We start from the raw sequence: 13,977 nt of genomic DNA, 5'->3' as shown, positions 1-13,977 counted from the left end.
CACACACATTTGCATGCTCTCTTGCTTACTCACTCTCTCTCTCAAATAAATAAATAAAATCTTTTAAAAACAGAAAAACCATTCTTATCTCACAGGCTAGGCAAAATAAGTGGTGGGCAGAATTTGGCCTATGGGTCATAGTTTGATGACACCTGGTTACATGTTTATTTTCTGTTCCTATTTTGCCATCTCCTCTTCTAGCTTCAAAAGGAAAAAATCATTGTCTGTCATCCCACTGTGGGTGAAAAGAATCCCTTGATAAATATATGTCAACAGAAATTAAATTTAGAAATATTTCTTAAGAGTTTACCACATACAAGCTGTCATTGATGTGATACAAAAAAAGGCATTTAACTATATAGTGTGTTTTAGTGGGCACAGCCTGTTATTAGAAAGCATCTAATGTAAAAAGGGTTCCCTAGGTTTGTATAGTGTTCAACCTGCACAACTTTGCATAGGAACCCTGGACATCTCACACATTCTTTTGGCCCTTTATGGCCTTTCCTGTTTCACTCACCCAGTGTGATGCCAATTCTATAATCTCTACTCTGCAGCAATGAACATGAATTCTTAAATATCATTTTGGCTTCTTTTGAGGGTACTCATTTATTAATATAGCCCTGTTCAGTGTTCTCATAGCTACTATGCTTCCATTCCTAATTGTTATAATCCAACTATTTTACATGTGACCTTGTTTAAAGATTCCATTTAGAAAAAATAAATTGACACAGAAAGTCCAAACACATAGATTTCTTTAGTACCTTACAATTCTCCAAGACCTTAAAAAGAAATACTTACAGAAAGTTTCTGAACCGCTGCCATGAGTATATCTGATATTTTTATCAATATTCTCAATAGCACGGGCTGCTTCACTGGCCACTAGGGACTGAAATCAATAGAATATGGAATTTCAGTTAATGTGCAGCTTTGAAGCAGGACAGAGAGGAGTTTCTTAATAAAACAATCATATATTAAATGAATCAAACTGTATATAGGAAGAAATAGAAAATAAAATAGTGGTTGCCAGGGGCTTGGGGTGTCAATGAAATGTGGAGATGTTGGTTATGGGATATAAATTTCCACTTATAATATGAATGAATTTTGGGGATCTAACACACAGCATAGTGACTGAGTTAACAACACTATTTTATATATGTGAAAGTTGCTGAGAGAGTAGATTTTAAATGTTCTCACCACAAAAGAAAAAGTTGTAATTATGTAAGGTGATGGCTGTGTTAACTAACTTTATTGTGGTAACATTTCACAATGTGTAAGTGCATCAAGTCATCACATTGTACACCTTAAACTTGTACAATGTTACACATTAATTATAGCTCAATAGAACTAAAAGAAGACTGTACATATGAAAAATCTATACAATAGGAATAAATAAACTTTAAAAAAATATTTTTTGCTTTATGGAAATCACAATTGGATGGCTTTAAACATAGACCCTTCCAACACATTGAAAATTTAATTTAACCTGAAGGAAAAATAATTCTCACATGCTTTTTGGTTTTCAGGAATCCACTTATCATATGAAATGAAGTACAGCTGTATTTCAAAGACAAACAGCCTGAGGTCACCCTATTCCTATACAAAATTATCACCAAACTTTATATATGTTTTTAGAGAATTAAATTAAATTAATTAATTTACGTGGTGGGGAGGAGGACCAGAGGGAGAAGGAGAATCCTGGAGCAGACTCAACGCTAAGTGTAGAGCTTGACAGTAGGCTCAGTATGACAACCTGAGATCATGACCTAAGCCAAAATCAAGAGTTGGACACTTAACCAACTGAGCCACCTAAAAACCCCAAAATTATCACCAGACTTTAAATGTAACTTCTCAAAATACTACATATACCTAATGCATAGATCATTTCCTTCTCAGACACTATTGTCTTCTTGTGTAAAATGTCTAATAAACTCCCAAAGACTCATCAGGTAAAAAGAATCATGTGCCCACTATGGGGTGGGTTAATAAATAAATCCCTTATTCTACTACATTTGGTTCTAGCTTATCCAGATCTTTTATGAGGCTGATGCTAGCACTCACTGACCCTCTCTCAAATAACCCAGAGGAATATCAGTGCATATTACATTGTAGTGCTCCTTTGTTCAAAAAATTTTAATGAAACCCCATTGTCTACAGAATAAAATATAAATTCATTCTGACATTCAAACAAGCTGACAAGATCTACTTTCTGATGGTGTCACCCTCCACTTTCACACTCCCATACACTTGAACACCTCCCCCACCCCCACCACCACACACACCTGAACATGTGTTCCTGTGGGGAACACATTTCCTGAGCTTTCAATGTCCTCCCTTCCCTTTCTGCCTCTAGAATTCCTATTGTTCCATTTCTGGCTAAAAATTGATCTGTTCTTTGATGTCAATAGCCTTTTATTATTATTATCATTTTCTTTATAGTATGTCACCCCTTAATATATGATAAATTCCTCCAGTACAAGGACTTTATGCCCTGGCTTTTCTGCCATCTCCTTTTGAATCAGTTAATAAGGCCACCCCCTGCTATCCTAGTCAGAATTGAGATCTACCATCTATGCCACTTATTTTGTAGTTACTGCATTTAGAGTATAACTATTCATGACATTTGCTAAGGGCTGAGCTCCCTAACCATTTCATGTTCTCTTGAAGAGCAGGATCACATCTAGTGCTTCTTTTAATGTCCACCAAACACAATATTTTACACGAAATAACTCTCAACAACTGCTGTCATAAGAGTAATACCAAAATAAGGAGAATCAGACTAATGTTATTTCCAAATCAGGATAAATAGCCTCTCTTTTCTTCAAGGATAACACCAATAAGGGAGCTTTCCTTAAAAGTTTCACTTTGAGAAGAAGAAAGAATTGCAAATACCAAGTATGTTTATGTTCTAAATGAGCTATTTTCAGAAAATGCAAATAACCTTATATTTGTCATCAGCAACTGTTATCCCATAATATGGCTATACTTTATTCTTGTAAGAGAACCAGGACATACACATCAACACCAAACAATAAAAACAAAAAACAAAACCCAAATCCACAAATAACCTAGCTAAAAAATAGGCAGAGAACCTGAATAGACTTTTTTCCAAAGAAGGCATATGGGCAGGGAACAGATACATGAAAAGGTGATAAACATCACCAAACACCAGGGAAATGCAAATCAAAACCACAATGAGATATTGTCTTACAGTTGCCAGAATGGTTATTATAAAAAATACAAGAAATAACAAGTGTTGGTATGGGTGTGCTTGAAATGAAACTCTTGTGCACTGTTTGGTAGGAATATAAATTCGTGTGACCACTACAGAAAACAGTATAGGGGTTCTTCAAAAAATTAAAAATAAAAATATCATGTGATTCAGTAATTCCACCACTGGGTATTTACCCAAAGCAAATGCAAACACTCATTTGAAAATATATATGACCCTTCTGCTTATCGCAGTATTATTTACAATAGTCAAGTTATGGAGACAACTTAAGTATCTGTTGATAGATAAATGGATAAAGAAGATGTGGGGTGTATATATATATATGCAATGAAATATTATTCAGCCATAAAATAGCAGGAGATCTTGCAATTCTCAACAACATGGATGGACCTAGAGGGTATTTTGCTAAGTGAAATAAGCTAGAGAAAGAAAAATACTGTATTATTTCACTTACATGTGGAATCTAAAGACAAAGCAAATGAATAACAAAAATACAGAAAATAATAAACACAGAGAAGAAACTGGTGGTTGTGGGGGGTTGGGGAGGGGGACGCATTGGAAGGATGGATAGGAAATATGTGAAGGGAATTAAGAGGTGCAAACTTCCAGTTATAAAATTTATAATTTGTGGAGTAAAAAGTACATAAATAAATAAATAAATAAAAATTAAAATAAAAGGAGAAAGAAAGGGAAAAAAGAGATCCAGAACAAAAGGAATCAGTAAGAAACAAACCACTACATAAAGATCAGACTGGGCAAGAGTCAGACTGTCACCTTACCCCTCCCATTGTCTGTAAAATATCTGGGGTAAGAATTTGGCCAACCCTAGCTACAATTCATCAAGAAACCTTGCATTTTTTTTTTGTCATCAACCCAAACATAGAACATGTAGTATCAAAAAGTAGTGAGGAGTTAGCAGATTATCTGTGTCCTCTTTGAACTTCCTGTTGACATTGGAAGTGCTTTTAATACCCTGTTGACATTGGAAGTGCTTTTAATAGGACCAAACCCCTGGAGGTTAGGGAGCTCAGTGTGTACACAATTCCTGATATTGATATTAGATTGATGAGTGCTATACCAGGACTTAATCTATGTCAGGCTGTTGTAGAAAGCTAGTTACCATAAAGTAGACCCACAATTTCAGAGACTCTTATCCTTGACTTGATGGTTTTATATGTAAATCAGCTCCATGTGGAATGGTTCAACCCGACCTTCAAGCAATGTGTTTCACATTTGCTTAGGGACCCATCTGCTGGACTAAAGTTCACATCCACAGGGTAGGACCTGCTTTTTACATTCCCTCAGTGAACCCTGACCCAGGGTGACTCTCAGCAGAGTGAGACCAAAATGTAAAGCACCTTCCCAACTGTCCTCCAAAGGAGAAATTTTTCCCTGCAGGTTTTGCTTCTTGAATTAGGTATTATCTTATTTCTGAAATGCCAATGAAAAAATAATTAAGCAGCACTTACCAGTTCCTCATGGTCTTTGCTTTTGCTTCGATTATAAGAATATGGAAACACTATGTGCTGGGAGTATGAATGCATACTGATATAAGCCTTAATGTGGTTGATGTTTTTTCTCAAGAAATTAGCCATTGCCTTCACTTCCGGTTCTGATTCAGGGTAAAGGCCACAGTAGGTTTCTGAGCACGAGGAACTTGATGCACCTTCCCCTGAAGTGAAATTGGTAGAGTGCGATTAGAGGGGATGCTTATGTTATTGTAATTTGTGATTTCCCCGAGAGTGCCTTCTCCAAACATCTATGGGGCAACATTTTCAGAAGAACAGATTTTAGAGAAATGGATTGAACTCTGTAAAGAACATATTTATATTTCTTTTGAAGTAAGTATTTATAGGCCCTCACAGCAAACATCCCAACAGTTGCTGCCTGGGGCAGCCATCTTGCATTCTTTGTGAAAGTGGCTAAGGAAATTTCAGGGATGCCAGTCTGCCCTGCCTCCAGGCATGTGGCTATGTGAGAGGAAAAAAAAAAAAAAAACACCATTTTTTAAGAAACCTTATTTTCTTTAATCCTTTGTGAGTTTGGTTTTTCTGGTTCTTGTAGTTTAAAAGTTTCTAATCAATATAGCCCATAAAAGAAAAGTCTCATTTGGGAATTCAATATATGGAAGTCTGCCTTCAGTGCTAAACTTGAAAAATAAACTTGCTAAATAAAGAAGTCTGGTAAATAAAATAAGATGGTGATATTGGGGGCCAGTGTAATATTTATTCATCCTTTTGAGACATTCTAATATACACCACTTCAGATGGTAACCTGAGTCCTAGCACTTCACCTTTCTTCCTTAATGCACAGGGTTGGGGCTCCAGGGAGTCATCTCTGGCCCCAAACATTATTCCCTCCTACACAATTGATTAATCCTGAACTCGGTACTCAACTTGTGTTTTGTCAATCTGAATCCCTCCACTGATAACTTGAAATTGAGATGAAGATTCTGGTGCCAGGCTAGCTGCTCTCTAGAACAAAGAAGACAACACCAATAACATCACCAGCTGACACAAACTCTGAGATTTCCATGCAATATCTCATTTAATCCTCATGCAACCCTATGAAAGAACTACTGCTATTCTAGGAGATGCAAAGTGAACATTTTGAGCGTTAATGGCCCTTTACTATAAGAAGCTAAACAGCATAGGCATTTCATTAGTCACCCAATAACTTGATTTAATTTTGGCACTGCCATTTAATAACTATATGGCCTTAAGTTAAACTGTTGTAAAGCTATCTATACCTTAATTTTTTCATCTGCTAAATGGGAAAATTATATATTTAATGAGGATTTAATGAGGATTCGATGAGCTAATGCATATGAAATACCTTGCATGGCACCTTGTCTATACTAAGTGTTCAGTGACTACTGTTTCTCCTCTTTGTCACCACCATCATCACCATCATCACCATCATCATCAACATCAACATCTGGATTGGAATTAAAAAACATCCAGTGTGCTTCACAGTGGATTCATGGAGCCCACTGCAATGCTGAAGCCCACCTAGTTCCAGGTTGTTTCTGAGGCCTGGCAGCATCCTTGTCCTAAGGTACCATGCGCTGCTTTATGAACCTTCAAGGAGCTGCCCACCTTACTTAAATTTGTTCTGCTTTCTTCATTTTGTTTGCTATAGAAACAACCTTAACGTTTCTGAAATATTCTTTTCCCTGCAAGAGAATGTTGTGCTAAACACCCAGGACCTTAATATTTCATTTGAATTAATTTTCAATCAATAATGTGATCAGATGAATCATTTTGATAGTTCTGTTCCCTTTGATTACTCCTGCCCTCCCCACCCCCCGATACATAGCTCTAAAGAACAGGGATTATGTTAGGAGTAGGGATGGGGAGGACATGAAAGAGATGGAGGAGGCAGTGGTGCCCTAACAAGAATCCTCAGACCAGAGCTCTTCCATAGAAACATGAAGCAAGTCACAAGTTTAAGTTTCAATCAATCATTGTTTTTAAAGAAATAGATGAACCTATTTTAATAATATACTTTATTTAACAAATATGTACAAAGCACTGCCATTTCAGATATAATCAATATAAAAATTATTCATGATCTACTTTTTTATAAATATTTTGTTTATTTGACAGAGATCACAAGTAGACAGAGAGGCAGACGGGGTTGGGAGGAGGCTCCCCACTGAGCGGAGAGCCAGATGCAAGGCTTGATCCCAGGACCCTGAGATCAGGACCTGAGCCGAAGGTAGAGGCTTAACCCACTGAGCCACCCAGGTGCCCCTCATGATCTTTTTTATGTTACTTTTCTCATGCCAAATCTTTGAAATCTGGTATGTATTTTATACCCCCTGCACATCCCAATTCAGACAAGCCACATTTCAAGTGCTCAGTGGCCACTAGTGACTACCATAATAGACACACAGTGAGGGCAGTGTCAGATTCTGACATTCTAGAGATTTCAAGTACTTTGGTAGGAAGTACCAGAGATTCAGGAAACTCAGATCTGAGATCTTCTTTGCCATGAAATAGGCATATTCATCTGGGAAGCTACTTCAACTTTCTCAACTGAAGGTGCTTTTTTAATACTAAGAGACACTTAGTCTACCAGGTTCCTTCAAGCTCAGGCATTCTCTGGTCTATAGGCCTCATATAGGGAAATTTATAAAGAAAGAAAGTAGAGTGGAAACTACCAGGGGCTGCACAGATAGGAGGAATGAGGAAACATTGCTTAACGGTCACAGAGTTTCTGTTTGGGATGATGGGAAGTTTGGGAAATTGATATTAGTGGTGGTTTCCCAGACTGTGAATATACTTAATGCCTCAATGTACTCAATTGCACACTTAAAAATGGTTAAAATGACAAATTTTATGTTATATATATTTTAGCACTGTAAAAAATGATGAAAAGACACTATAGTCTTGTAAGAAAAGAAATAAAGGATTTTCCACTGTACACTGGTTATTAAAACTTTGAAGTTTAATTTAACAGTTTAGAAAATAAGCAAATCTCTCTCAGAAAGTTTGAGACCACAACATCACAAAATCCTCCCTGTTATATACTGATTTCCTCCCCCCAACAAAATTCATATATTGAAGCCGTAACTCACAATGTACTATGTTTGGAGATCGGGCCTTTAAGGAGGTCATTAAGGTTTAAGGAAGTCATAAGGGTGGGACCCTGATCTAATATGGCTTGTGTCCTTTTAAGAGAGAGACACCAGGGATGGGTACACAGAGAAAAGGTCATGTGAGGACACCGTGAGAAGGTGGCCATTGGCAAGCCGAGGAGAGAGGCTTTAGGACAAACCCACCCTGCTGACACTTTTATCTTGAACTTCCCACCTTCAGATCTGCAAGAAATAAACTTCTGTTGTTGAAGCCACTCAGCCTACGGTATTTTGTTATGGCAGCCTGAGCAGTCTAAGACAACCTCAGACCCATTCCCATTTTCACCACACACACACATGCATATGCACACACATAATTTTAATACAGAAGAAAGGGAAAATTAACATGAAACAAATAGGTTTGATATGCCAATTCCTGTTAATAAGTAAGGTGTTCTTTTAGATTCTTAAAAAATAAGTATCATAAAGGCATGTTCTAGTTCCAGGGACAAGGAGGATAAAAGAATTAATTCTTTCACACGGGCTTGCTTACATAATACTAAAGAGATACTGGGGCATTGGGCAAAAAAAAGAGTCTTTACAATTACTTTTTATTTGTCATTCTCCTTTGTCTATATGCTTGCTGCTTCTGTTTCTGTTTTTAACTCTTGTGATAGATAGTAAGATAGTGCTGTGCTTCAGATGGCCTACCTTATGTCTTGATGGCAATAACAGAATATGTTTGACATCTTGGCTATTCAAATTGGGTAATACGACTTCACTATTAAAAATATTAAATAAAACAGAGCACCAAAGAGCATGAAGATAAAATAAATTCCAGATGGGAACTTATAATAAAGGGGAGATTCTCATAGAAGAATTGCAATAAACTTTGCAGTCAGTCAGCGTGGTTTGACATCCCAGCTCTGTTACTTCCTAGGTCTGTGCTCTTAAGCACAGATTAATAAGAGATTAACAATTAAGGGATTCTCCATCCAGGATAGGTAGATAATGAAACCTAGGGGGAGATATGTAAATGGCACAGCACTTAGTAAGCATCAACTGTGTTTAGACATATTTTATATTTGCTGCTGCTTCTCTGACTCCCTGGCCAGCTATCACTGCTGTGTTGTGTTTGGGTCTCAGTGGGCAATTTTATTGGACAATCTTAAGAATGGCTCTCACGGAGAAACCACTAAGTGAGTCCCTTAATCACAAAAGGAGTGAGCCCGAGGCAGGATTAACTGCTCTATCCTATGCTTGCTTATTACATCTGCAGGTCTCTTAGAACCTATTCATTCCTATATGCATTTAATTAATTTCTGGGAACCCTGCATGTGTCAGGCATTGTACTAGGTTATGGATAATGGTCCCGTCCCTCATGGAGTTTCTAACCTAGAGGAGGAAGGAATTAAGGAAATAAGGTAAGTACGCTGTTGTGATGTTTTTATGTGGACTCTGAGATAATAAGGAAATGTTCAAAATCACAAAACTTCCCTTCTTTTTTTTTTTTTTTTTTAAAAAGGGAATACATACAATTATATACATAGCATTGTATAGGGCAAAGGAGTGGTTAGAAGCAGGTTTTTGAGGCTTCAGTCACTTTCAATATCTTAGAGTCCCCACAGAGCTACATGTACCCACCTATAAAAATAAAGATGATTCAAGATCATAATTAGGTTTAGTTCTGTTTTGTAGTTGTTTCTTAAATGTAGTAACTATGAAATACAATGGGGAGACTGTAAACCTTCACCAACCACCCTGACAGCAGACTATATTCTTGAATGCCTTAATCAATGTTCACTGAGTACTTTAACTCATTCAAATCAATGAATGATAAACTCCCACTGTGCTAGACATACATTTATGACACTCATAAAAGAAAAAAAATAATGTTAAGTAAATAGAGAAAACCAAGGAAAATATTTTTGAATGCTGTTGAACATTTTCCTATACAATTAAAAAGGAAAGGTATCCACCCTCAATCCTACTTTGATACCGTAATGACAAGTGTTATTTGAAATGAAGCAAGTAACCTACCACACCAGTGTCTGGAAGCAAAGTTCCTGTTCAGGTCTGTTCCAATGCAATGATTATTTTCATGAAAGGACCGGTTCTTTCTCCACATTCGATTCTAAATAAACAAGATACTGATAACCAGGATGGCCATGTTCATAGATCAAGCAGAGATATGACTTCTAAAACCTAAGTAGTCAGGGTTGTGCATCTCTCCTGCAAAACCATCACTCTGCCTGTCACGATCTTCACAGAATTCCTTTCTCACAGCCCTTGTTTCCACCCAGGTCTCAATTACATTCATTCAAAACCATTTCAGTCTGAACCAGATGAAATGGTAATATTTGATCAGTTTTGACCTATACCAACAGAAATTTCATTTGGTTTTGCTAGGCTGTTTAGTCTTGTTTGCTCTAATTTTAATTCCTTCTGAGAAAAGTAAAATAACTTTGTGTCTTAACTAAAATTAAAACCATGAGTCATGAGTTTCAATGCTCTCTTTAGATTGAATTCAGCTCACTCCTTTAAAAGTTTCAGGAGGTGGAGCTGAATACACCTGTAGCCTGATGGTTCCTTTGATCACAATGATTCAATCCTCATTTGTAAACATAAAGCAAATTCCCCCATTGGATTCTTGGGGCAAACTGGGAAAGTTGACTAAATAAACAGCTCCACAGATTTCGTTTAAATCCTGGGATTGGGATGATATGGTATCTTTCCCTCTGTTCTCACCAGCCCTTCTGGAAAAGCTTCCCAGTCTGCTTCCAACCTCTGGCCTGTGATTTGGGGGTAAGAAGTGTCCTGGAGAAATTCAGTTCTCAAACCACAGGGACTAATTGGCAGTGTTAAGTTACAAAGGACAATGGGGGAGTGGCAACATCTACAGGGTGGCTGAATTCTACCGTGATTCAGTGAAAGAATAAATCTATTGTAATAGCAATCTGTGAATGGGACTATTTATTTGAGAGGGAGTGGAAGAGGGAGAATCTCAAGCAGATTCGCCATTGAGCAGGGAGCCAGAAGTGGGGCTTGACCTCATGACCCTGAGATCATGACCTGAGCTGAAATCAAGTCAGCCACTTCACCGACTGAACCACACAGATGCCTCCATATGATCATCTACAGGACACAAATTTGTGTTAGGTGCTATGCTAGGGATTTCTCATTTATTTAGTTCAGGATTTTCCCACTCCTCCCTACAAACTTATATTCACAGTATGCCTTTCACTTAGGATGACTTTTTCAGCCACTCCCCTTCACCATTCCCATTTCTTCTGTAAAAATCACCTCTCCCATAAAAAAATTTCTGTTCAGTCCTGTATGTTTCCAATCACTCTGATTATTCTTCCTAGTGCTTACATGTACTGCTCAAGGAGGTTTTTCTGAGCTTATATAAGCTGAATTATGTTTTATGTGCTGCTCCTCATTATATTAAAAAGAATTGTACTTACATTGCTTGAATAATTTTCCTGAATCATGATGTTGATGGGCTAGAAATACTATCGATAGCGGTTTTCAATATAGATGAGATTGACTGGGAAACTTACACTTAGATGCTCATCACTAAATTAAAGTATCCTAAGGCTCAAATTCACATAGCAGTTAGTGAAATTCTACAAGAATACAACTGCAGTCAGCAAGTTTTTCTAAAACTTGCAATTTATTATTTTATTAATCAAATGCTATTCAAAGGATTCCTAATAAGAATGGATGGATCTAGGCATTGTGTGTTGATGGCAGCTAACATCACAAAAGGAGATACAACCAGACATTATACAGAACATGGAATCACACTGAAGTAGTCCTGAATCTGGTTTATCCTCTACAATCCAAATTTAAAGTCTTAGAAAATGCAGAAGACAGAGGAATGTGAAATTGCAACATGGCAATGCAATTAGCAAATCCAGACAATGGGAAACCTTTTCTTCAATGAATAAATTGCAAAGAAAAAATTGAGAGAGAGAAAGAGAGATGGCAGGAGGATCTATGGATTAAAATAGAATTAAAAGACATTGAAATCAATCATAATATATTGCCTTTAATTAGATTCTGAATCAAAGAAAACAATTTTTTAAAATTATGAAGCAATTACAAATTTAAATATCAATTGGACATTATAATATTATGTATTGTTAATTTTTAGGTACAATTGTATCATTTTTTTAAAGCTCTATTTCAGAGATGCATCCTCAAAATTCATTGATGAGATGATATGGTGTCTGAGGTTAGCTTCAAATATAATAAGATAGAATTGGTTTGGAGATATATGAGAGAAAACTTTGGCCATAAGTTGATTATTTCACTTTTTAAAAGATTCATTCATTCATTCATTCATTCATTTATATGAGAGAGAGAGAGCATACACAGGGGGAGGAGCAGAGGGAGAGTCTTAAGCAGACTCCATGCTGAGTGCAGAGTCTGAAGCTTGGCTCGATCTCCTGACCCTGAGGTCAGGATCTGAAACAAAACCAAGAGTCAGCCCCTTAACCAACTATACCACCCAGGCGCCCCTGGTCAAGAATTGATTATTGATGAAGTTGTGTGATGGGTAAAAAGAACATTACTGTGAAATAATTACCATTCATATGTTTGAACTTTTCCATAATGAAAATTTATATATATATATACATATAAATATGTATATTTTTTAAAAAACCATTGTGCCAAGATCCAAGATTCTGTGAAGAATTTAGCCTGCATGTCCTCTATCTCCAAATAGGGCATAATTTGTTTTCTTTATCTTCACTTACCTTTTTCCATGTGAAGTCATAACCATCCACGTTAACTACTGGCATCACATAGAAATCCACGTGCCTCAGAAGATACGTGTATGGTGTTTTTTTCCCTTTTGACTGAGTTACCTACAAATTACACCAAGTGTGTTTAATAATAGCTCTTTTAAGTCCTTCTAAACTTAGTCTTTAGTTTAAAACTGTTTCTTTTATGTGTCTTACTTTTTTTAAAAAGTCATTTGGAATGTTTAGGTTTGTGTATTTAACTTTCAGAAAGAGTATTAATTCCCTTGAAAAGTCTGAACTTAAGTCACTCTCTTGGCAAATGTTGGCAAATGCCTTGGACATGGAACAAATGGTCTTCCTTTTTAAGGAAGGCAGAAAACAGAACCGTATATTTTCTAAAATTTTCTTCAAGAAAAAAAAGAATTCCTTACTAAAGCAATACAGCTCACTTCAGGGATTTAAAGAAACAAAACCTAAGTGCAATCCCACTCCTTTTTCAATAATTCATATTGATCAGAGTTTAAACTAACCTTGTCTATGCCCAGGTATGACTAGATAGTTTCTACATTGTCCTTATAACCGGGGGAGCCAAATTTTAAATTTTAATTCTTTCAACAAATCTGTTTTCTTGTCTTTTTGTTTTTAAAGATTTTATTTATTTGAGAGGGAGGGAGAGAGAATGAGAGAGAGAGAGAGAACATGAAAGGAGTGAGGTCAGTGAGAGAAGCAGACTCCCTGCTGAACAGGGAGCCCCATGTGGGACTCGATCCCAGGACTCCGGGATCATGACCTGAGCTGAAGGCAGAGGCTTAATCAACTGAACCACTGAGGCACCCTCAACAAATCTATGAAACATACATTCCAACCCTCATTCACCCCTTCTGTTTGGAATCCTGCTTTTTGAATAAAAAATTCCAGAGCGAATGTGGATCATCTGTCAGAGCCCAACAAAAATTTCTTGTGGAGCCCAGTGTGGGGCTCGAACTTACAACCTTGAGATCAAGACCTGGGTTGATATCAAGAGTCAGACACTTAACCAACTGAGGCACCCAGGTGCCCCTTTTTTCTTTAACAGCTCTATTAAGATACAATGCACATAAGAGGATATTCACCATTTTAAAGTATAGAGTTCAGTGAATTTTTTTTAGTATTTTCACAGAGTTGTGCAACCATCAGCACTATCTGGCTTCAGAACATCTTCATCATCCCTCTGACCCAAATCCTTACCCATTAAGAGGTATTCCCCTTCCACCTATCCCCACATTCACCCCTGAGAATTACTAATCAACTTTCAGTTTCTGTGGATTTACCCATTCTAGATATTTCATACAAATGGAATCATAAAGTATGTGGCCTTTTATATCTGGCTTTTATCCCTTAGAATAATGTTTGCAAGATTCATCAATTTTGTA

At 36.9% G+C, this 13,977-nt stretch overlaps 1 protein-coding gene across 1 annotated transcript in view; it reads right to left on the bottom strand.

Annotated features, from left to right (window-relative positions):
• Positions 1-13,977, bottom strand: part of CPB2 (carboxypeptidase B2) — a 59,921-nt gene that overhangs the window by 3,593 nt on the left and 42,351 nt on the right. The window contains exons 7-10 of the mRNA XM_082700633.1: positions 12,578-12,688; positions 9,852-9,945; positions 4,699-4,901; positions 799-886 (exon numbers count right to left, since the gene is read on the bottom strand). Of these exons, the coding sequence (XP_082556759.1) occupies positions 799-886; positions 4,699-4,901; positions 9,852-9,945; positions 12,578-12,688 (496 nt within the window). The remainder of the gene's footprint in view (positions 1-798; positions 887-4,698; positions 4,902-9,851; positions 9,946-12,577; positions 12,689-13,977) is intronic.

Source organism: Mustela nivalis (genome assembly GCF_964662115.1).
Source record: "Mustela nivalis genome assembly, chromosome: 15".
NCBI classification, from domain to species: domain Eukaryota; kingdom Metazoa; phylum Chordata; class Mammalia; order Carnivora; family Mustelidae; genus Mustela; species Mustela nivalis.
Note: the sequence above shows the minus strand (reverse complement) of the source record. Positions and strands in the feature narration are given on the sequence as shown.